Source organism: Terrapene carolina, unplaced genomic scaffold (assembly GCF_002925995.2).
Source record: "Terrapene carolina triunguis isolate 2854851 unplaced genomic scaffold, T_m_triunguis-2.0 Scaffold232, whole genome shotgun sequence".
Classification (NCBI taxonomy): Eukaryota; Metazoa; Chordata; order Testudines; family Emydidae; genus Terrapene; species Terrapene triunguis.
Window position 1 is genome coordinate 7008753 of NW_020664583.1, and position 25033 is coordinate 7033785.

Here is a 25033-nt window from a genome sequence, read left to right on the forward strand (position 1 = left end):
GAGAGCCCAGGGCTGGGGTGGGGGGCAGCCAAAAATTCTTTTGCTTGGGGCAGCAAAAAACCTAGAGCCCGCCCTGGGACAGGGCAGTAGAGTTCAAACCGATGACCAGACAGGCGAGAACAGGCATTGTGGGACATCTCCCGGAGGCCAATCACAGCACTGTAATTGACCAGGGTGTCTACACTGGCACCGCAGAGCTGTAGCCCCAATGCAGAAAGCTGTACACTTCTCGTTGGGGTGGCATTCTTACAGTGCAGAAAGCTGCTTTACTGTGCAGAAACTTGACAGTGTAGACAGGGTGTTAGACTGAGTGTCTCCAGGAGACGGGGTAATGTCCATATTGTGGGCGAACATTTTTCACAAAATGATCACTTCATATCTGACTTATCTGTCCTCCATCCTCAAAGGAAACCAGCACAACACCTTCAAAGACAAGCCTGGGAGCTTAAATTCGTAACTTTGTTAGACACTAAAAATCACGATTTTAATAAGGACATTGTTTTAATAAGCCATAAATCCAATCTGTATCCCACTAGTCGCCCTTTTTTGTCCTGTGACTGCAGGGGTGTTAATGGGCCACTTCATCTTGAATGGTCCCTTAAGGTATGTCCATGCAGCAACTAGACACCCGCTGCTGACCCATGCCAGCCGCGTGGGGCTTGGGCTGAGGGGCTGTTTCGTTGCTGTATAGATATCTGGGTCTCCTGCCTTAATTAAATGGAGCACAGAACTATGAGAAGGTTGAAAACAAACTTATAAGACCTCTTCTGACTCATTAGACAAACATCCCAATTATTAGTGAGGAACTCTTCTCCCTTCTAATTAGTTGCCTAATTACCTGTTAGCAACAGTCACTTGCACAGTAACAGGCTACAAGTGAGTGACTTTTTAGCGTGAATAAACAGCAGGACATGATTGGGTCCCAATTTGGAGAGTTTTAAAAATGAATCAGCCTTTGAATGTGGCCAGCTTCCCCCCCCCCCCCCCTAAATAGTGATGCCAAAATTTTCAGAGTATAGGGACCTAAAGTTGCACTATTGAATCCATATTTAGAAAGCTGAAAAGTATCCAGTTCTTCAGAAGTATTGAGCATGTAACAGCTCCCATTGAAGTCAGCTGAATCTGCTGAGTGCTCAGCACTCTTGAAAATGTGGCCACCTTTTTTAGGCTTTAGGAGCTAAACTTTGTTCCTGTTTTTGAAAATCATGACTGAAGGTTAGGCTGAACCCATAATGTTTATCATTGTAGAGGTAGCCGCATTTAAACATGAGACACCAAACTCAGACCTGGTACAACAACTGCAAATATATCCGTGACTGACCAGATCTGAGTGTGTCCTGTGGTCTACATGGCTACATGCTAGTTGCTCCTCCACTTCAGCACTTTAGGTGCAAAGTTTTTTTTTTTTGTGGGAGTTGCCTGGTTTAGGCATATAGTTTATGGTTTAAAAGCTGTTCTGAGAAGTGGTGAAATGTGTTACCTTAGCATTTTGATTGAAATAGTATTTAGTACAGAGCAGGAAGGAAATTAACATGTAAATACATACTCCTGCTTAAGCACTGTAAAATCAAGTCAACAGTGTACATCCCATACATACAATTAGTTTTTCCCCCTTGATACTTCACTGCTTGGATTTAGAGACCTTCAGGAGAAGCAGCAATTTGCCTAGGATTTTCTGGAAGGAGTAATTTGATTTCAGGGGATGAATTAGGTAGATATTGCACATTCATGTTTCCTTTACATGACTTAAAAGCACTGTTTCAATATTTTATTGAAAGTATTTTGTATATTGTGCTAGAACTTGGGAATTTGACAAAGAGGACACACTTGAATGAATCAAGCCATATCACAATATTATAGAGCAGAGGTGGGCAAACTACGGTCCGCGGGACCCTCCTGCCCGGCCTCTGAATTCCTGCCCTGGGAGGCTCGCACCCAGCCCCTCCCCCGCTGTTTCCCCTTCACCCGCAGCCTCAGCTCACTATGCCGCCAGCACAATGCTCTGGGTGGCAGGGCGGCGAGCTCCTGGGGAAGCACAGCTGCAGAGCCTGGGCCTAACCCGTGCTCTGTGCTGCGCGGTGCGTGGCTGGCTCCAGCCAGGCAGCGCAACTGCAGCGCCGCCAGCCACCGGCGCTCCAAGCAGCGTAGTAAGGGAGCGGGGGGTGGGAGGGATTGGATAGAGGGCAGGGCAGGGGAGTTCGGGGTGGTGGTCAGGGGGTGGGGGTGTGGATAGGGGTCGGGGCAGTCAAAGAGCAGGGAACAGGGGTTGAAAGGGGGCAGGGGTCCCAGGGGACAGTCTGGGGCAGGGGTTCCAGGGGCGGTCAGGGAGAAGGGGTGGTTGGATGGAGCAGGGGTCCCGGGGGGGGGTGCACGGCGGGAATCAGGAAGGAGAGGAGGGGTTGGATGGGGCTGCGTGGGGCAGTCAGGGGTGGGGGTTCCGGGGGGCAGGGGAGGGGGCTGTCAGGGAACAGGGGTTTTGGATGGGCCAGGAGTCCGCGGGGCCATCAGGGGGCCAGAAGGAGGGTGGGGGCCGGGCCACGCCCCCTTCCCCTAACCGGCCCTCCATACAATTTCCAAAACCTGATGCAGCCCTCAGGCCAAAAAGTTTGCCTGCCCCATTATAGAGGCATATAGCACAACTCCATACTTAAGACCGCATTGACCTTTGCGCTTAAAGTGGAACTAAAATCATTCACACTGAATTTAGTCTCCAAATCTAGCACAGTAACCATTCAAAAAAATCTGAATTTTCTGTTGTTAATCTTTCTATGAGCTTTATGCTCCAGAGCATTTATGGATAAACAGATGATGTGGTGCTATTAGCAACAATAGCAGCAGTTACTGGGGAAGGTGTCACTTACTGTGAATCCCTATTGAATGCTGCACTTTGAAAATACAGAAGCTTTTCTTCTTTCATTTCCTAGAAGGCATATAACCAGTATATCTTATTTAAAACAAAAACAAAAAAAAAACTAAACCCAACTTTTATATCCTCTATTGTTTAAGTATTGAATTGATTAGTATTTTCCTTCATAATGGTGTCAAGCTTGAGTATGTTGTAGTTGGAGAAAATCAACACTTGATTTGGAGGAATGTATTTAACAGTTTGTTGACAATGGAAGTGGTGTAAAATGGGCATGTCTTTGTCATTTTAAATCTTAAAGCTATCTATTTGCCCGGTCCATGAACTGTGCGTGCCTTGTAAGCTCTATGACATGACTCGGGTCCAGGGCCGATGCAAGGATATTTTGCGCCCTAGGCGAAATTTCCACCTTGCCTCCTCTCCTCCCCGCCCCCCCATAACATCGGTTCGTTGAGGGACAAATCCCAACAAGCCTTTATAGACCTCAGGGGCCAGCCTGCCCAGGGACTAGCCATACCCAGGGACTGCTCCCCAGACCAGGTTCCCCCCTCCCTGCCCCCTGAACTCCCCTGGAGGGTGCACAGCCCCCCCGTGAGCTCTCCCCACCCCACCCCGGCGGCCCCCGCCCCAAGTCCACTCACTGGCTTTGCCGGGCTTGGGCCACTGCAGCAGCTCAGCAGGGAGGAACTGCCTTCTGGGGGCTCCTGCAGCAGATGCATGTGGGCAGAGGCCCCCGTGTGCCCCCCTCGACTCCCGCCTCGCCGTGCTTGGACTCTGCGTCTCCCGGGAGCGTGAGCCTCCGCATTTCCCCCTCCCGGAGCAGGCTCAGGGCCCCACGCCCCGGCGGCGGCTCACGTGCCCGGGAGCCGCAGAGCCTGAGTGTGGCGAGGGGGGAGCTGGGGGGTGCATAGGGGGCCTCTGCCCGCATGCAACTGCTGCAGCCTGCAAGAGCCCCCGGGGGGGCGCCAGGCCACAGCCTGGGCAGGAGGGGCAGGGGGCGTGGCTGCTTCCCGCTAGCGGCGCCGCCGCCTTTGCAGGGCTCCTGCCCCCCTGCGCCGCGCCGGCTCCTCCATGGCTAGGGCTCACTGCCCCCACAAGCCGATGCTCTGGCTCTCCGGAAGGCGGCTCCTCCCTGCTGAGCCAGGGCACCACTTTTTGGCGCACACAGGGCTGCCCTTAAGATTTATGGGGCCCTATGCAGTATTATTAAACTGGTGCCCCTATGCCCGACAGCAGCCTGAGCTTGCAGCCCGGCGGGGGCGGTGGGACAAGGCAGAAAGAATAACAAGATGCCCGGCCCGGTGGCGGAGAGTCACGGTTTCCCGCAGAGACCCCTGTACCCTCTCCCTCACGCAGAATGGACATGCAGAAAGTAAAAGCACTAAACTTGGGAATAAAAAATGTCAGTCACAGGTTTTTTGATATGCCCTGAAGTTTGTCAGACATTTATTTGCAAAAACTTTGTAGTAAGGGTGAGTCAGCTGAATACAACATTAAATATTATGGAATACATGATGCAGCTCTTCTCTGTTTTACATTTTCTTAATCAGTATTTCTAAGCTGATTTTATATTTTAAATGTACTCTTAAGCCTTCATAAAGTAATCATTCCAGATTACTACATATTTAACTCACTGAAACAGACATTATTTTAAACTAATCAGTCACAGAGGTTTAGTGTGTTCATAACAATGTTCATTGCTTTTAGAAAAAGGGAACACTAAAGTACTGTGTGTGATCTCCATAACAATACACATGTTTATGAAATTTCACCAACTTTGGAAACATTTTTTAAAGATTTTAGGCATAACAAAGGATTTTATATCTTACTAAGGTACTGATTTTGCTTAAAACTAGTTCATCAGATAGTCAGAAGTAAAGAAAGGGAAACTTTGTCCAGCTATCTGGAAGCAAAGGGCTGTTGCTTCCTTCAATGGGGGAGGAGGGAAGGGGGTGAAGGGAGAAATGGATGGACAGAAAGGACAGGAAGACTTTGGAATCAAGTTTTTTTTACTATAGTAATTAAAATGTGTATTTTAGATAAGGGTGGTCTTTTGAAGAATTTATTTAAAAAAACATATGTCTGAAGATCCAAGCATTTAAGGCTAAAGATGATTGTGCATCTAAAAATCTATGTAAGGATTTTTTTAGAGATGTGATTTTATAATCTTCACCAACTCACTAATGAAATATTTTTAAAGCAAATTTTAAACTAAGGTCCTGTAGACTGACATGTTCTGAGTAAATATTACAGTCATGCACAACTGTTTTTATCAGTACATTCAGAAACTGACAGTAGATACCTGGGGGTTGGCAAATGTCTGTTAAATGTCTTCATTACCCGTTGAATGGCTCTTTAACAGTTTCAGTGTTGTGCTAATAGGTCTGGCAGGCTGGAGACTTTTTGTCTTTTAACTACTAGATCCCCTTCCCAGGAAGACTCAGAGCCTGCAGGAAGGGTCAGAACAGGGATAGGAAAACCAGTTGGGTGGACACTAAGACCCAGTGGTGCCCCAAATTTTCAGGTGCCCTACCCAGCTGCCTATGCCTGAGGACGGCCCTGGGCGCCCCCAACCACTTGCCGCCCTAGGCGGCTGCCTAGTTCCCCTAGTGGCTGCACCGGCCCTGCTGAGGTCACACCTTGGCCTCAAGTTGCCTTTTAGTTGTACCTTCTCTGCTTTTGCCTTTCCAAGGTGAAGAGCCAAATTGATTGCAGCAACCATTTAAACAAGTTTTAGGTTTAGTCCAAGCATGCACTTGATATGTAGAAGTGAAGGAAATGGATAGTTCAGGGTGCTGTAGTGTAATTGGAGCTGTTCATTTCTAGTTTGTGCTGACAGCAACCAAAGTTTCTTAACTCTGATGCTAATTTCAGTGGCCTATGATAGGGATCTTAATCCAGTTTAAATTGAACAGTAGTCCATATCACAGGCACCACAGTTGACACTAACTGGGGAATCTCATTAGACATCAAGGATTCAGTGAGGGAGGGAGACTGCATTAGTTTTTTGCCCTTACAGGTGGCCTTTTCACAACATGATGCACATTGATGGGGTGCTGTGAAGAAACTTGCCTATTCTTGTCTTCACATAGAGGACATCCGTTTTCAGGACTATCAAGCTGACACTTTGACCCAAAAGCAAATTCTCTTACTTTTTGTTTGTTTGTTTTGTTTTTTAAAGAAGCATTAACGTATTATCCTTTATGCAGTTGCTTGGAATCATGCTGTAATGTAGGTAATAAGACTTCATTGGATATAGAACTGATTAAATCTGCTGTTTATGGTTTCTATTTGTCTGCCAAACAATCCCACAAAAGTGCACTTTGTAGCCCTTTCTGCTGTAGTAGCTAGCTGGATAGAGCAGGGGTTAGACTGCTTAAAAAACCTTCAAACTCTGGCTATTGTACCAACCAGGCAATCACTTGCAGCTCATCTACAGAAACAATTAGAGAATTGCTGTTCCCAGATGGCAGGATACAAGTAATTTTATTATTTAAATTTTAACACATTTCTTAAACATCAGTTATTTGGCCAGCATTTCCCTTGAATGTATTTTTCTGAAGAATATAATTTCTGCTTGGAGAGACAAGTAGGAAATACGAGAAGGCTTTTTGGGTACGCTGTTTATGTGTATTGTTCATTGGTTCTCAAATTTCAGTCAGTAACTGAAGTAATAGAAGAGGAAGCATGGTCTAGTGTGCACAAGTCTGAGAGTGAGGAACTCCTTTATTCTAATCCTGGCTTTAATACTGCCATCGCCATCCTTCTCCCCTCCCTCTCACTGGGTGGGAAGATTGTTCCGAGCAGCTGCAAGATGGGCAGCCCAGTAAGAAGATGAGGGAGTGCATGCCTTGGAGTTCCTCCTCCAACTCCAAATGGGGAGCCAGGAGTGGATTGGCCCCTGGCTCCCCCCATCATTAATTTAAACCTCTGCCTGAGCCTCTTGCTCCTCTTTAGCTTCTCTGTAGTTGTAGTACAGGAACTGTATTTTTAGAATGTTGTGGGTCTGACCTGTTTTGGGGGTCAGGAAGGAATGTTGTTGTTGTTGTTGTTGTTTCCTGTTGGGGCCAAATGGGCAGACATGGTGCGTTTTTTGTTTTGTTTTTTGTTTTTCCACTTTCCTTGCAGCATAATGGAGGAACAGTTTGGTTAAGTAGGAGAAGGACATAGAAATTAACGTTAAGATTTTGTAGGAATGTTCAGTTGCTGTTTGTAGGTGGTGTCCAGTGTGGAGAAGGGCCAATAAGGTCAGCCACCAGAAGTATGAGACCTGGGATTTCGCTGGTGGACTTCGCCTGTGGGTATGTCTACATTTCCAGCAGGTAGTGTGATTCCTAACTCAAGATGTACTTGCACTAGGCCTGATCAAGCTAGCATGCTAAAAATAGAGTGTAGCCCCAAGTGACTAGCCACCCTGAGTATATGCATAGGGTCTCAGATGTGTGTGCAGTCAGGGCCACTAGCCCCTCTGACAGTTCGCCCCGCCATAGCTACATTCTCTTTTTAGCATGCTAGCTCAACCAGAGCTAATGCAAGAATATCTTCTTGAGTTGGAAATCACTTGTGGTGGTGGGTGGGGCGAAGGGGAAAGAGGATTCAAAAGTAAGCTGAGCCCTAGAGGTGGGCTTAGGACAGTTTTGGGTTATATGATGGGACTCCAGTTACCACTGCAGTGGACCCACTTAAATGCCTGGTATGTGGGAAGTGGGGCGTTTAGTGTCCGTTCCCACTGTTTAAGCTAATAAAGTTGAAGCCTGTAACTTAAATCCATCCCTGTCAGTTTTCATTCACCTGCATATCCTGATGAATGGCTTGTTGAATGGTCTTGAGTAAATCACTTTATATACTCCTTACCTCGGTACCCAGTCTGTAAGAATGGCCTCATAATCTGCTTAACGTGGATTGTGAGGCTTAGCTAGATAACTTTACATGAGTTTAAATTTTATGTTTATTCTTGACTTGTGCCAGTTCGACAAGTCACAGATTAAGGATCATGAGTTCAGGTAGGAAAGGTATAAATAGCAGAAGCAACTGGACTCCTAGTGGGGGGGGGAAAAAACAGTATCTGTGTATGTATCAGAACGAAGGAAGATGAATGCCGTACATGCTGTATCAGCAGTGTTGTTTTTTAAATAGATTCTCAATTTTTTTCCATAAAATGTGAGTAGCTATAACCAGAAGCCTTCGTTTTAGATAAGGACAAAAACACATGTCCGTTTTGTGTCTAAAAGGCTTTCATGGATGGCAACTGTCCTGGTGAAAATTTCATTTTTACTGGAAACACTTATAGTACAAAAAAATTATATGTGGCCAGAGTCCTTCATCCTTCTGAGATTATTTTTGTTTGTATAATAGCAGCAGCGTGCAATATTTCTCCTGGCATAAGGACAAGTTCCTTACCCCAAGAACTTAATATTGAAATGTATATAAATAGTTAACTGGTTCAGTTTATTATTTAACTAAACTACAGGTAAATATTGAATTCCATATAGTTTTTTGTGGGAAGGGGTTAGTGTATTCACTAATGATCCCTCAGGACTTGCCATAAACAGGGGTATTTGCATGGTGCCATCTTACCTTTGGTCTGAACCTCAGTTTTTATAGCATACTCAGTACCATAGTATGAATGCCTGATCTGTAGCTGTGCAGCACGCTGTGTGCTGGCTGGCTATTCTTCAGACCAGAAGTGGCTGCATTTCAGTGGTGGTTTTACAAGTATAGTTTATGAAGGACTCTGGAATCTTCTGGATGAAAAGAATTGTGCTATATAGTGTAAGCTTTAATAACTGCTAATTATTATGGCCGGTCCCATTCACCAAACAAGATCACTGCCTTTTTTCTTCCCTACTTCTCTGAATTTCCCCAGAAGTGTATTGGGGAAAGGTTTGTGTTTATCAGAGGCAACATTCTTGTGTGCAGGGGCTCCTTCCTAGGCTGCCTGTGCTGATGTCATTTTCATACAATTATCCCTCTTTTCAGGAATTTCCATCCCTGAATACCAGTCCAATTCCTTGTAAAACAAATGTCAGTTCTGAGGGTTTTGGAATTCTTGAATTACTACTTACTTTATATATTTCAGAGGCTAAACCCCTGCTGATGTCTCTTTAGCCATTTTCTCAAAATTTAAAGAAGTTTGGAGGAGGCAGAGGAATCACTTGTAGAATGGAAATGTTTAAACAAAGGAAGGAGTCTTCCTGGGTGAGGGGAGAGATCACTGCATGTCGGTCACTATTCTCTGGTCCTTTTTAGATCCCTTCTCAGCAGTGACAGGGATAGCAGAGGCCCTCAATCAGTCTGGGAGGAGGCTTTTTCTCTTTAGGCACTCACCCATTCCTCCTTCTGTAGGCCTAGCTAATTTACACCTGTGTATCCATTGATCCCTTGGGTTGAAGGCCCTATTCAGCTGCATTTGCAACCAGCTTGGATCTGCTTGTATATTGATAATAAATGTGTTATGCTCAGTAGTTTGCTGTATACAAATCCTTTTATGTTACGTGCCAACCTTCTCACTGAGGCCCACAGTGTTTCTCTTCTCATAATAAAACAGGCCATCTCTGTTACTTGTGCATGGTAGAGTTCGGTTGTGCTAGTACAGGAGGATTGTCAAAAGATTAGTTAAAAGTTGAGCTGGTTACTTGCCATAAGTCTCAGGGTCACTTGGATTGAGTTGGATCTGCAAGTACTGAGATAGGTATTCTCTGCATGATGTACTTCAGTGATATAGACATGGCCCATGGCAATATATGCTGAATACAAACTCTGTGGTCTACGCTCTGGCTATCTTTATATCTGATGTTATGCTAGCAGATCTGGGTTTAGTTCCCTGTGTAGAGGTGGACATAGTATACCTCTTCTGAGACTGTGGGAGGAATTGAATATTTGAACTACTAGTTTAACACTGGTGAAGGACACTTCAAACATCTAACCTTATGTGAAGGGTTTTGAGAGAGAGAGAGAGAGAGGCAACAGGGATACCATTTCTATATCTGGCTTTTCAGAGAAGGGGATGAACTTGAGTAAAAGAGGTCATTTACAGTTCATTATAATGCCCACTATGCTACTTTGTGGGAGACCACCTAGAGTCCTGCTTCCTCATTTTTCAATGGCAAAAATGCTCTGATAATTCTATGTGAACTTTTCTATTTGCTCTGTTGCATTGGTGCCTGTAGGTTTGATTTCTCATAGCAGTGCATGAGCTCAATGTAATACTCCATATAGTGAGAGTCCAATGTAGACCCAAGCTGATTCATCACCTTTAAATACTCTATGCAAACAAGCGTAATGCTTCTTCCATTCACTGTTGAATGGTGTTTGTTTGGATTTTGCAATAAAGATTTATTTTAATGGGGGAGGGGAAAGGAGATATGCGTAGCATATCAGTGGAGTAAACAGTTAAGGATGTGGGTCATAGAAAAATGTGTTTAGTTCAGAAACACTTTTGAATGACTAGACTGCATCTCAAATGCTGTCTTCTGGTTTCTGTGGATTTCAGGATTACTACTTCTTGCAGGGGCTGGAATTCTGTTTAATATGATAAAGTGTATTCCTATATCTCTTCAGTCTGCCCTCGTTTTTTGTAAAGGCATGGATTTAACAAGCAGAAAATAAGTAACAGTGCAACTCCGAGTGAATGTCCTGCTTTCCTGGTAACATATTTCTTTAATTTCTGATCCTCAACCTTTTATTTTAATGGGTGACTTTCAAGATTTCTGAGCTGGAAGGTTGAGGTGTGGTTTCACCAGTGATAGTTAATGGGGCTGTGGTACTTCTGGGCAGCAAAGAGCCTCTTCTCTCTATAGAGGGGAATACAGAACAGAACTAAGGAGCAAACTTCTGCTGTAAGCAGAACTAGGTCTGGTACACTTCTTTGGCTTACAGTGACCAGTGCAAAGGACAAAGATTTAAATGTTTGAATAAACATTGCCACTAGTAACTGTTCTCAGTTTATAACAAAAAACCCTAAGCAAACAGTTCCAGCTGTTGTCTGTTCTTCTCTCCATATCTAATTTTGTACATTCTCTTTCCTGATTGCTCTTCTCTACACAAGAATTTTCAGTAGATAAGCACAATAGTCCAGTAAAGTCTGTTTCACAGGACTGCCAACTAAATACGCCCTAATACACACTGCAAAATGATGGCACTAACGTGAAGGCAAACAAAAAGCACAGTTCTCAACCCATCTGCAGGAATCTTAGGGCTAGTCTACACTGGCAACTGCCACAGCAGAAGCTTTAACATGGCTTATGTAGTCGCTCTTAAAAAACCCACCTCCACGAGGGGTGTAGCTCGCGCTACTAGCGCCGGTGCACTGTCTACACTGGTGCTTTACAGTGCTGAAACTTGCTCCGCTCAGGGGGGGTGTTTTTTCACACTCCTGAGTGAGAAAGTTGCAGCACTGTAAAGTGCCAGTGTAGACAAGCCCTTAAAGTAAGAACCTCTGCTACAAAAACTACTTTTAAACAAAATAAGTTTTGTTAAATTTAAGTGCTTGTGTTTTTGCCACCAAAAAAAAAAAACTTACTAGTTAGCAGAGCCCTTTCATTCAGAGGAAACACGGGTGTAAGGGCATTAGCTTTATATGGACACTTTCACCATTCTTCAGCAAGGCAGGGTCCACAGGTCCTACAGTGAATCTTTAGCCTTGTGTTCTGCTGTGGTGGCAGAACAACCCTATCCTTTGCTGGCAGGGAGTATAGACCCAGGCTCTGAAGAACCCAACAGCTTGTCTTTTCCTCTACAGCCACAAGTGGACATTGTCAGATGTGTAGCCAAGATCCTAGTTTTAGACAGTTCAGATTTTGATTTATTCTTTTAATGAGGGCCTCTATCTGGGTGATCAATCTGAATCTGAATTTCTGAGGCACCGCAAACACATCATTATTTGGAGGGTGGGGACGGATGGGGTGTTTTCCAGAAGCAGAAGAATCTCTTACAAGTTAATTAAGCCAGAGGTTCTCAAACTGTGGTCCGTGGACCACCATTGGTCTGCGAGCGCCATTCAGGTGGTCCGCAGATAGTTCCCTTTAAGGTGTGCACCTGGGTGGCCACACACAAGAGAATGAAAGGCCACCCACCTAATTAGTGGAGCTGCGCAGGTGTGGCTCCACTAATTAGGTGTCGGGACCCTGGCGAAGACACACGTAAGGTAAGGTGGTGGCCTTGGGGTGAATGGGGGTAGGTGGGAGGGGGCAGTGGGATGAGAAGAGGAGGTGGGGGGAATTTGGTCGCCGCAACCCTGCACATCCCAAAGAGGCAACTTTCCCCAGCTCCAGCTCTGCAGCTGCTGGGGAGAGACGGCCCTCCTTCCTAGCCTCAGTTCTGTGGCTGCTGCAGTGGGGAGAGACCCCCACTCCTTCCTAGCCCCAGCTAGGGGGCTGCCATGGCGGGGGTGAGAGGGCACATCCATTGCATTAGAAAGACTACTGATATTAAAATATGAGTTGTGTGCTTTTATTTATAGAACAAAAAAACAATTAAGTTTTTTTTTTTTTATATAGCGCTTTTATCCAAAGTGCTTTACAATAGTTAGTTAACGGTACAAACAACATTTGGAAAGATCATTAAGTGGTCCGCAGAGACCCTCAGCAATTTTCAAATGGTCCACGAAAAAAAAGTTTGAGAACCACTGAATCAAGCAGTAATGAAACTAAGATAGGCCTGAAGTATCGGGGGGGTAGCCGTGTTGGACTTGTGATGGACTTGTGTCCATCGTCTACAGCCAAGCGCTGAGGTACAACCGCATCTGCTCCAACCCCTCAGACAGAGACCAACACCTACAAGATCTTCACCAAGCATTCTCAAAACTACGATACCCACACAAGGAAATAGAGAAACAAATCAACAGAGCCAGACGTGTACCCAGAAACCTCCTGCTACAAGACAGGCCCAAAAAAGAAACCAACAGAACTCCACTGGCCATCACCTACAGTCCTCAGCTTAAACCTCTCCAACGCATCATCAGTGATCTACAACCCATCCTGGACAATGATCCCTCACTTTCACAGACCTTGGGAGGCAGGCCAGTCCTCGCCCACAGACAACCCGCCAACCTCAAGCATATTCTCACCAGCAACCACACACCGCACCATAACAACTCTAACTCAGGAACCAACCCATGCAACAAACCTCGATGCCAACTCTGCCCACATATCTACACCAGCAACACCATCACAGGACCTAACCAGATCAGCTACAACATCACCGGCTCATTCACCTACATGTCCACCAATGTTATATATGCCATCATGTGCCAGCAATGCCCCTCTGTTATGTACATTGGCCAAACTGGACAGTCACTACGCAAGAGGATAAATGGACACAAGTCAGATATCAGGAATGGCAATATACAAAAACCTGTAGGAAAACACTTCAACCTCCCTGGCCACACAATAGCAGATGTAAAGGTAGCCATCTTACAGCAAAAAAACATCAGGACCAGGCTCCAAAGAGAAACTGCTGAGCTCCAGTTCATTTGCAAATTTGACACCATCAGATCAGGATTAAACAAAGACTGTGAATGGCTATCCAACTACAGAAGCAGTTTCTCCTCCCTTGGTGTTCACACCTCAACTGCTAGCAGAGCACCTCACCCTCCCTGATTGAACTAACCTCGTTATCTCCATACTGATTTATACCTGCCTCTGGAAATGTCCATTACTTGCATCTGAAGAAGTGAGGTTCTTACCCATGGAAGCTTATGCTCCCAATACTTCTGTTAGTCTTAAAAGGTGCCACAGGACCCTCTGTTGCTTTTTAAGATAGGTCTGGTATCTTCATTTCTTTTCTTGGGTTTGCAGAAATAGATTCTGCATATGATGCCACTTCCATGTCCAAGAATCTGCCTCTCAGCAGTGCAACTGCTTTCATGACTCTGACTGTACATTCCCCACTGTACTAACAGCATTCACCTCAGACACCCATCACTGGCCAGACACACCACCTCATTGTTCTCCACCTATCCCCTCATTTTAAAAACATTAGACCTCAAACACCAACCAATTTACTTTAATTCAGCATCCAACTTGGATTTCTTTTCATACTCAAGTGAGCCATCTGGCTTTAATGAACTGTAATTGGTTTTAATGTTGCTTCCAGTTGTTGCTAGCTCACTGAACGTTTCATGTGTCACAGAATATGCAGTTATAGAGTTCTAGGAAGGTTTGTAATCCTGAAATAAGTTCTGTACGTTGCAATCTACTTCCAGAGGCTGGGTTCTGTTCTGTCATTTGTAATCTCTTTTTTTGGATGTCTAGTCTAGATTTAGCAAAGGGATATTTTAGGGGTTTTGAACTTCATCTGCCTATTGGTAATTCAGCTGATTTCCAGTTCTGTCTGTATTAAAAAAAATCAGTGCTTCTTGCTAAATAAAGAGGACCTTACTCAGACTTTACTAGGGCAAAGCTCACATTAACTTCAGCATCTCTTAAATAAAAGAATAGCCTGATTTAGGTGTTTACATGTTACTGGGTTCCTAAATTTAGATGCCAAAATTTAAAAATATCAGCTTATACACATTTTGGTATGTATTTTGCTCTGTTTTAGTTGTGGAAGATACTCTGGAGAGCTGGGTAATATAAATTCTGAAAGTTTAATTAAATTAAACCATCTAGGTGACTAGAGCTTCCAGGGTCAGGTGTTAAGGTAATAGGGCTGCATTTCAAAGCATATGAGACTGTAGTGCTTAACAGCACTCCATCTTGTGCAAAGTCCCCCATTTGGTTTTGTACTGTGACAGTTTGTACACAAAAATGTATTACTAGTTTTTGGCAATCCCAAGAAGTATATTGGCTTACAAAAAAATATGATAAATGTATTCTGTTTGGCACTCTACGGTAGAGTCAAAATATTTTATAGTTTTTCCATGGGGTAGCCTCATCTTCCAGCATCCCACATCACTTCAGGCATATGGAGATAAATGATATGGTTTAGACGAAGTAGAAGTATTGTAGCAGGAATTTGCCATTTAAATGACATGCATTAGCATGCTGAATTTTGGTAACTATATGTACTTTTTTACAATTGTAGAAAGTTACACTTCTGTAGAGAGTAAACTGATATATGCTGGGGGCTGTTTCTGAATTACCTAAATTTTAAATCTTGGCACATCTACTTCTTCCCAAAAGGTAACTTGGGCTAGTTTTGTTTTTTGGGTTGTACCTCAGAACTAGTAGAACACCATCAAACAGTTGTCATTGTCTTATTTCTTTCTTAGCTTAAATGTATGTGTCTTTTTATTATCTGTTAACAACTTCATTCATACCTGAATAGATATTTGATACAGAAAAGTTGTCTGCGCGCAACTATTTATACCCATTTAACTATTTCTAAAACTGCTACAAACCGTGTAGACAAGCCCTCTCTATGGTTTTGTCTAGGTTTTTTCTATAGTTTTTAGCTGAGTTGTAACTGAAGTTTAATTGAGAGCATTGTACAATATCAAGTGGTAAATCTAAACACTCAACAAATGGTTGTTTCAGGACACACAGACTTATGAAGTATCTAGATTCGCCTTCAGAGTACAGCTGGGCAGAGAAAGTAAATTCCTTTTCATGGAGGATTTTGATACCTCCAAATCTGGATTCGTTCCAATTCAGAATGAAAACCAACATTTTCAAAATACTCTCTGAATGAAGGCACCATTTCCTTTCATAATCAGTCAATGTGATGGATTACCCCAGAGCCAGGCATCCCAGAAACCCTGGTGTCCCTGACTCCAAGGCAGTCTGCCTGACAGGCTGCCCCAGAGCCAAGGGCCCTAGGAGAGCTCCCAGTTGGACTGCCAAGGAGACAGACAGACAAGCTGGAAGGAAACCAGGCAAGCTCCAGACAGAAACTTTGTCAAAACAGAACCATCTCCATGAAATATTTTGGTTTAGATAAACTGGCAAATTATGATGAGAAAATTTGATATGAATTTTTCCAACCAATTCTAATTCACAATCATGTTAACTTGATTAGTTGACAATTAACTCGTTAAAACATGGCTAAAACTATAGCCTATGTGAAGTTTCAGTCCCATTCAGACTTAATGTTATAATGACAGTTCCATGGAAAATATCTTTTTTTATAGATGTCCAGGGTGCAAACTTCCTGTGATTCATTTATAATATTTTTTTTTACTAACTCTCTGGGGTTTTCTTAAGTGGTAGCACCTTAAAAGGCTTAATTAGTGATTTTCATGATCTTGATTAAAGTCAGTTTTACTGTTTCCTCTTGATAGTCAGGTTTCAGAGTAGCAGCCGTGTTAGTCTGTATCCGCAAAAAGAACAGGAGCACTTGTGGCACCTTAGAGACTAACAAATTTATTTGAACATAAGCTTTCGTGGGCTACAGCCCACTTCATTGGATGCATGTAGTGGAAAATACAGTAGGAATACACACACACACACACACACACACACACACACACACACACACACACACACACACACACACAACATGAAACAGTGGATGTTACCATACACACTATAAGGAGAGTGATCAGTTAAGGTGAGCTATTATAAGCATGGGGAAATAGTTTTACTTTGTGTAATGGCCCATCCACTCCCAGTGGATGGGCCATTACACAAAGTAAAACTATTTCCCCATGCTTATTTCCCCCCCACACACACACACACTGTTCCTCACATCTCCTTGTCAATTGCTGGAAATGGGCCATTTTCATTACCACTACAAACAGTTCTTTTTCTCTCCTGCTGATAATAGCTCACCTTAACTGATCACTCTCCTTATAGTGTGTATGGTAACACCCAGTGTTTCATGGGGGTGTGTGTGTATCTTCCTACTGTATTTTCCACTACATGCATCCGATGAAATGGGCTGTAGCCCATGAAAGCTTATGCTCAAATTTGTTAGTCTCTAAGGTGCCCCAAGTACTCCTCGTTCTTTTTTCTTGATAGTCAGTTTCACTTATTTGTATGGGTCTTTCACCCAGTAGTATAGAAAAAAGGCACATTTAAACAATTAATTGTAAGAATGGTAGGGCTGTCTCTGGGGCAGACATAGTTGCCAACTCTCATGATGTTGTGAGGTTTTTGTGGGTTTCGGTGTTTTTCCTTAAAGCCCTAGCTTCTGGAGGTATGTGGTTAGGTGAGACTCTCGGCTTTCATTTTAAAAGCAAGTTTCTAGTACTCATGGTTATGGAGAATCAAGGGCACCCTAAAACTCAAACCAGAATGCAAATAAAAAGTACCTCTCGTGTATTTTTAAAATGTTTTCTGATTTAGAAGTCAGTTAAGGTTTGGGGGTTTGGATGCATTTTGGATGCTTGGGTTTTTTCACAATACTTAATGTACTGCTGGAAATTGCTTGTAGAGGGACACGTGAACATGGACGTTTCTGCATATTTTTTTATTTTTTTTATTTTTTACCTACTATACTTACAAGTTTCAGAGTAGCAGCCGTGTTAGTCTGTATCCGCAAAAAGAACAGGAGTACTTGTGGCACCTTAGAGACTAACAAATTTATTAGAGCATGAGCTTTCGTGGGCTACAGCCCACTTCTTTGGATGCATATAGAATGGAACATATATTGAGGAGATATATATACACACATACAGAGAGCATGAACAGGTGGGAGTTGTCTTACCAACTCTGAGAGGCCAATTAAGTAAGAGAAAAAAAACTTTTGAAGTGATAATCAAGATAGCCCAGTACAGACAGTTTGATAAGAAGTGTGAGAATACTTACAAGGGGAGATAGATTCAATGTTTGTAATGGCTCAGCCATTCCCAATCCCTATTTAGCCCTGAGTTGATTGTGTCTAGTTTGCATATCAATTCCAGCTCAGCAGTCTCTCGTTGGAGTCTGTTTTTGAAGTTTTTCTGTTGTAAAATAGCCAGATTTGTGTCCATTAATTCTTTTGCGTAGACACTGTCCGGTTTGGCCAATGTACATGGCAGAGGGGCATTGCTGGCACATGATGGCAAATATCACATTGGTAGATGTGCAGGTGAACGAGCCCCTGATGGTATCTGACACAAATCTGACATCAGGAATCATAATACTCAAAAACCAGTGGGAGAACACTTTAACCTGTCTGGTCATTCAATGACAGACCTTTGGGTGGCTATTTTATATTTTATTTTTCAGTTTATTTTGTGCATTGACAAAACTGTATAACCAATCTCACTGGTTGATTCTGTTACATGAGTGTTTTACTGCATTGGGTGGGTGTTAAGGTTCTGGCTGCTTTATCCAACCTGTATCCCTTCGCTGGGTTTTCAGTATTAAAAGGTTTTTTTTTCTTTTTTAAATAGTCATTCTTAATGCTGTGTTTTATTTCATATTTCCTTCTTAGAGGGGGAAAAGGTGACAGCTTGATTCTTCAAATAAATGTAGTTTCATTTGTTCTTGCTATGAGGTAGGCAATAGGTCATTCCTTTCTCTGAACTGGTTCATGAATTGAGCTGCAGTGCAGCAAATCATAGTTAGTTACATGCTTAAATCCTACTCATGTGAGTCTTAAGCTCATTCTTAAGTGCTTTGCTGAAAACTGCGAAGGTTGGTGAGGAAATGATCAAGGTTTGTAGACAGTTAGGAGCTATATCCCTTGGGAGTTTTTCATATGCAGCAAAATGTGATACATTGTGTATTATACAGTAGTTTGAAGCAGTAACTTACTGCATGACATAATACATTTAAATGAAGCTATCCTTACAGTTTCTCCATAAGCAACTCTTGACAGAGTGCAATTAGTAAAAGCAGTGATTTGATGTGCAAAAGTCCCTTCAAGTAATTGACTAAGTGGATTTACGCCCACTTATGCCAGTGGGAAACTTGGCCCTTATAATTTTAACATAACTAAACTAGACAGTGATGTGTTTTGTGGCAGTTTGCATAGACTGTTCATGCTTCACTGGTGATTATGAGAGGACTTCAGTTTACCTAGCAAGAAAACATTTCAGGGGAAAATATAATTATCCTTACTGCATTAGCCAATAATTACCCAAGTTCTATCTTCCACCAGGATTTTACATGGAGTGCGTTCGTGAGGCTAGACAAGTTTGTCATCTTTTGAGAAGTTTGACACCTGTCTCTTCAGAAATTAATACTTTATTGGATGGCTTCCCAGTCACTGATAAACATAACAGTAGTACTCTAAGCTTTTGAGAATGGTGATCTAGGCTTTTTATGAAAATGAGTACACCTCGAAGCACCCTAGCAGAAAAATAAAATATATTAACTTTCCATGCACAGAGCTGAGCAAATCTGTTTCAGGACAGCAGAACCCTCTGAAATTAATATTTTAAAGTAACATTTTTTGTGCATCACAAAGTGAAATATAATAGTTAAATGAATTGCTAAAGAAATACCATCAAATATAAAGGAAGATAATAAAGTCATTAAAAATGATCTGGTAAAAGAATATACATGAAAAGGCAATTAAGTACTCCATCCTGGTGCATGGAAATGTAACCGTTTTTTAAATTTGTGTAAAAAGGCACAGTATTCAGGTAATAGACCTAATAGATTATTCGCAACAAGATGGCTTTGCTAGTTTTATTTCTGTTGATCCTGTTAAAGTGAGGAAGTGATGGCTCATTAGCTAAGGTCTTTAAGCAGTTTTTTTGTTTAATAACATTGTAGCTCCTAAAGTGACAAAAGACCAGCATTTCTTAATCCTTTGAAGACTTATGAAAGGTGTGTTGCTAAAATGTTCAAAATAAATATTCTTAAATGGACATATAGTGGGCCAGATTCTGATCTCAGTTACACTGACTTAAGTGTTGTTACTTGTCCATTTCACTTGTATAGTTGTGATCAGAGGGAGGAAGGGATGGCCTTTTGTTAGGGCACTGATCTGGGACATGGGAGACCTGGGTTCAAGTCCCTGATCTGCAACAGACTTTCTGTGTGACCTTGGGCAAGTCACTCACCCCACTCAGTTTCCCATCAGTAAAATGGGCATTGGCTTGAGGTGGTTGGCAATCTAGGTATCAAAGTCAAGAAACTGACAGAAGATGGCCCTGCCCAGCCTTTCCATTGGAAACAGGAGAGGAGTTGAGCTGTTATTACAGGTGTGATATGTACGGTTTGATAAACAGTTGTAGTTTAAAAAAAAAAAAAATCTGTGCTGCTAGTTCATATCTCTTGCTCAGTCCCATACCACATGCTGCTGTCTGGGATCTATCATGCTCTTGTAATCCGTTTGAAGGTGGGTTGGAGATCAGATTTTTTTGTATGTGTTATCGCAACACAAATTCATGATGTCAAACTGGCCTTACTAATGAGAAAAATGAGGGCCACTAGCTGAAAAGATGTTAAAGTGAACAGTTCCCCCTTTATTGTTCCTCAGCAGTAAGCTAAACACTTGTCTTGCAGCTGGAAAAAAAAGTGATATATATTTTTTAAGCTTTCGAGCTTCCTTTCTTTTCTTTTCTTTTTTTTAGTGTTCTTGCTTGAACTCCCTGGATGTCTGTAGAAGCAAAGGTGGGAAACCGCACATGAGCACCAGACAGTGACAGGGTTGGCTCCCAAGACTTCCTGCTACTGCGCATTACTGCTGGATTGCTGTGGAAATGAATGGAGAACAGCAGCATGATGCAGGTAGTACCGCTGATGAGCCCAGCGTTAGAGGTTCTCTCTGCACAGAGATGTTACAGCCAGGCTGAATTGGATCAGCAGATGTTTTTAGTAAAAGTGCATGACCTAATTTTTGTGTATAAGGGAGTAGCTTCACATTACAATTACTATGGGATAGATTCCAATTTCCTTGCACATATTCAGTAGTGCCGTAGTCCCCAAATAGTACCAAGGAAACAATAATCTGGCCCTTTGTTAATAAATGATACTTTAAAAAGTGAGCTTTTCCTTTGTATTGAAAATATGGGCTATTCACATATGTTGCTTCGATTTTAGAACAGAGAAGGCTCGTCTGGTGGTGGGAGAGTGAAAAGGGCAGAGCAATTATGTTAAAAAATATTTTGCACACTTAAAGCACACAGCAAATATAAACTAAGTCTCCCGATACCCTTGTGAAGTAAGTCAAAATTATTTAATGTTTACCCTTATATAAGCTGAACTACAAAAGTTGAGTGGTGTGCTTCAGTCACTCATTATCCTCTTCTGAACCCCTCCTCAAAACTGCCCTCTGCCATGATGCCTACCGAAAAAAAAAAAAAAAAAAAACTTAACAGTTAGGCCACTGGTGTGTTGAGATCATTGCCTATCACACAGACCAATATTGTCTCATTTTCCTTGTACTCCTCTATCTGTTTGTAACCATCTGTTGTCTCTTGTCTTATACTTAGGCTGTGTCTACACCAGTGGTGCCCAGCCTTATTACACAGGAGGGCCACACAAACCTAAGCACAATCTTGTATGGGCCAAACAGATTCTACATATTTTAATAAGGTTTAAAGTCACCTGTATTGATAGTATATTTTAAGTTTATCTTGCTTCGTATATTTATGCATAGCCCCCCCACTTTTAAAAGTGATGGAGCCATAGCCTCCCCCACCCCCTGTTCTGGCACCCTTGTCCAGTACCATCCTTTTCCTGTGTCTTTGTACATTACCTGGCACCAATGTCTGGTCCTGGACTTGGGCTTCTAGGAGCTATATTAATACAAATAAAATAATAAGAGCTTTGGGTAGTCTTTAACCTTGATTTCTAGTCCCATAGTCAAACCACTGGACCAGGTTACCGTCCACATTTCTCTTTGCCTAATGGAAAAGTACCAAAGAAAATATTTTCCCTCTACCATTGCTATTTGTAGTTTCCTACATTGGTTTAGGAAAGTATAATTACTGTTACTGCTACTGTAGCAATGCAAAAAAAGATTACATACAATGTATGCAAAAATGTTTTACCTGACCATGAAATATGATCTCTGAGAAATAGTCACAGACAGACAGCCTGCTGCCAACCTTGTTCCCTCTGAAGTATACTTAGATGAGCAAAAAAGAGCAACACAGAAGTGGGGAAAGTGTTACCCGGCATATACAAATCAGTTTTGCAGTAGCAGCTAAAGATTTCTAAAGCACTTGCATAAACACGTGTCATGTGCAAAAAGGAAAGGGTAAAAATAGTTATCTGATTCTGAAAAGATCATAACATGTTAAGGCTGTACAGAGGTTAAAAACCCACGTCTGTGCACTAAATCACACACTGGATTTTTATTTTGCAAAAAAAAAGTAAGTGTCATTAGCCTCTGCTACTTATGGAATGTCTGTAAACAGTTCACTGTTTCTTGAGTCTTCTGTCTTTCCATAGATCATTCTCTATGGCTCAATTGCAAATATTCTAAATTCAAGGTGTTACTTGGTTGTGATTTTGTCTGAATCACATAGTATTGTTTTGAATACAGTAAACGTGAGAATTTCTGGCATGAATTTCAAATTGAGTTTCCATGAATACTTTCACATGCAACTTTTGAAATTCACTTTTAAATGAACACTTTTGCTAATACACCAATTATTGGAATGCTCACAAACTAAATATACGAGATGCAAACATGGTCACATAGTCAAAGCAAATTTATTTAAAATTTAAAGAGATGTTTATTTTTGCATTATTTATCCACCTCTATTTATTTGAGAATTATAACTGTTATTTTTTTGAAAAATATAAACATAATATAGTGAATTAATACCTCTGCCAGGTCCTTCCTTCAGTCACTTGTTGTAAAAGGCATTTCCACCTTAGTCCTCTCTTCAGAAGTGTTAACAAAATAGTTAATTGAAAATCTTTACCCCCACAGAAAAACCAAATAATAAAACTAACAAGATATGCTAACCTCAGTAGTTCAATCACACTGGTTTTAGTCGCACCCTAGTCCCCTTACTGCACTCATAGCACATTGAGTTCATTCATAAATTGTAGGCTGCTACAATGTAAATATACATGTGACAGATTTTTATTGGGACCACCCCCTCATCTTCTCCTTTGACTGATTTAATTTTTCTTGTGTATGACTTTTTTAAATTGATTTCTCCTTTACCTCTCCTCCTTTAAGATAACTGAAAATAGCCTCTGTGCTATTTTCTTTCCTACCAACTCCTTTTCCAGTGTGTGAATGTGGACAGTTATCAGAGAGATGGGATGCTCCCCTATGCCACAGGAGGAAAAGACAATGCCTACTCTTGTCACTTTTTGTTTTTCAGCTACCAGAATCCCAACCTGACTTCACTTAATCATGGCCTAACTGATTATATTAATCAAGGAGATTAACCGTAGTTAAAACCAGATTGAAAAACCTGGTTGTAGACTGAGAGAGTCTGAAGTTAACCTTAATTGCAGGTCTTGCACACTGTAGTATGATGTACTTAACTGTCTGTGTGACAGTCTTCTAACTAAACCATATTAATTATGCATGGAAGTTATTGGCAATGAGAATTAACATGGGGCAAAGGTCCAAATTTAAAGCAGAGCACCTGTAGTTGAATTCATTCCTTGGGAACACTTAAATGAAACTCTATCACATTTCACCACCTTATTCACATATTAACAGTGTCAGGTGATGGAATTCAATATTCCTATGTTCCTGTTGTATCACAGGATGGATAGTCAAAAAGATGACAGAATTAATGCGGAAACATTTGATGCTGAATACAACACTAATGCAAATAGTTTTGGGTAGTAAGTGATATACAGTAGTACTGTGCTGATTTGACACTACTAATCCACACACATAATTTGGCCACAAAAAAAGGTGTCTTTTCCCACTTCTTTTTCTAATTCCTGAAATTTAGGCTCTACAACCAGTTAGGCATTGCAATGCTGAGCACAGCCATGCCTAAATACCTTTCTGATTTTCAGTTTTTCACAGTTGGTATCACCCATTAGTACAAATAAATAAGATTCTTTTGTATTGTTTGAATTCAAACTGATTAGTACATTAAATAGTAAATCCATTAAATAATAAACCCTGAAATGCAAATTGAGTTCAACTGATCCTATATGCACCAACTGACTAGATCAAAATATTTAATTTAAATTGGGCCCTACTCAGTCATAACTACCTTGCCAAAAAATAAAACAGCAACTGAATGCTGACATTTGACTGTTTCCTATTACCTTAAGCCTTCATAGTGGGACAGACTTCAGCCAAACTTTCTAAATACAGTAGAACCTCAAAGATACGTACACCAGAGTTGCAGACTGACTGGCCAACTGGACACTTCAAGCAACAGAAGAGACAAAAGAAAGCAAATACTGTACTGTACCTGTATTGCATCTTAGAGGTAGGCACATCTGGGCTGCCTGTTACCACCCTCATCCCCACTCCCACGCATGTGACAGTCACAGCTAGGAGGTGAAGACATTGACGCTGCCAGCCCATGGCAGCTGGAGCAGGCCGAGCAGGGGCAGCGCTGGGGTCTGCACAGCTTTCATCCCCTCCCCTGGCTGGGAGGGGGACTAGCTTGCAAACTGAGTCCAACCCCCGGGAAGGGAGCTGCCAGTGCTGAGGAGGGAGCTGCTGGCCTGGAGTGTCAGCTGCTGGAGCTGGAGCCTGAACTGTGCTTTATTTAGTCTTACGAACATTTCATAGTTATGGACAACCTCTATTCCCGTGGTGTCCGTAACTCTGAGGTTCTACTGTATTTCTGAATTCTCTGAAATTGAATGCAGAAATTAAGACATTTGTTCACAGAATATATTCATGCATAATATATCTATTAATGGTGGGCGGGGGGGGGGGGTAAAATTGTTACCTTTCTCCCCATTTAACATAATGTGGCATTTTAGCATGGGGAAATTACTCAATAAGCTTTTCATGTTTCTTATTCATCCAGTAACAGCTACAGTAAATTAATTGGAAACTTCAGCACTGGACAAAGACAGTACATGGGTACAAGGCAGACAGATTTGTCACATGGTGAACTAGAGTTTAAAGCAGTACAACATTGAGGGTTTAGTTATAAAAATTGGAGGGAAAGTATTAAACTCACTTCCACAAAAGTGAGAGCAGAAGTTTGTAATTACGTTCCAAAGTTCAGTTTCAGTAATTTTTTGTGCTTGTTATGCATTGCTGAAAATAGTAATATATAAATATAATGTAGAAGATAATAGCTTCTGGTTTTCTACTACACGTGTGAGTGAACAGCTCATATGCGGCTTAGAGCAGACAATGTATATTAGCAAAATAAAATAGACATAACTCTCAGTTCCAGTTCATTCAGAACTGTTTCTGACAGAACTGTAATAGTGGGCATATGATACCTAGGCC

The 25033-nt window shown here is 42.0% G+C and overlaps 1 protein-coding gene across 1 annotated transcript in view; it reads left to right on the forward strand.

The window, feature by feature from the left end:
* SFMBT1 (Scm like with four mbt domains 1) overlaps positions 1-25033 on the forward strand; it is a 146139-nt gene that overhangs the window by 62354 nt on the left and 58752 nt on the right. Inside the window, exon 2 of the mRNA XM_024195681.3 lies at positions 20253-20409. Within this exon, the coding sequence (XP_024051449.1) occupies positions 20382-20409 (28 nt within the window). The 5' untranslated portion in view covers positions 20253-20381. The remainder of the gene's footprint in view (positions 1-20252; positions 20410-25033) is intronic.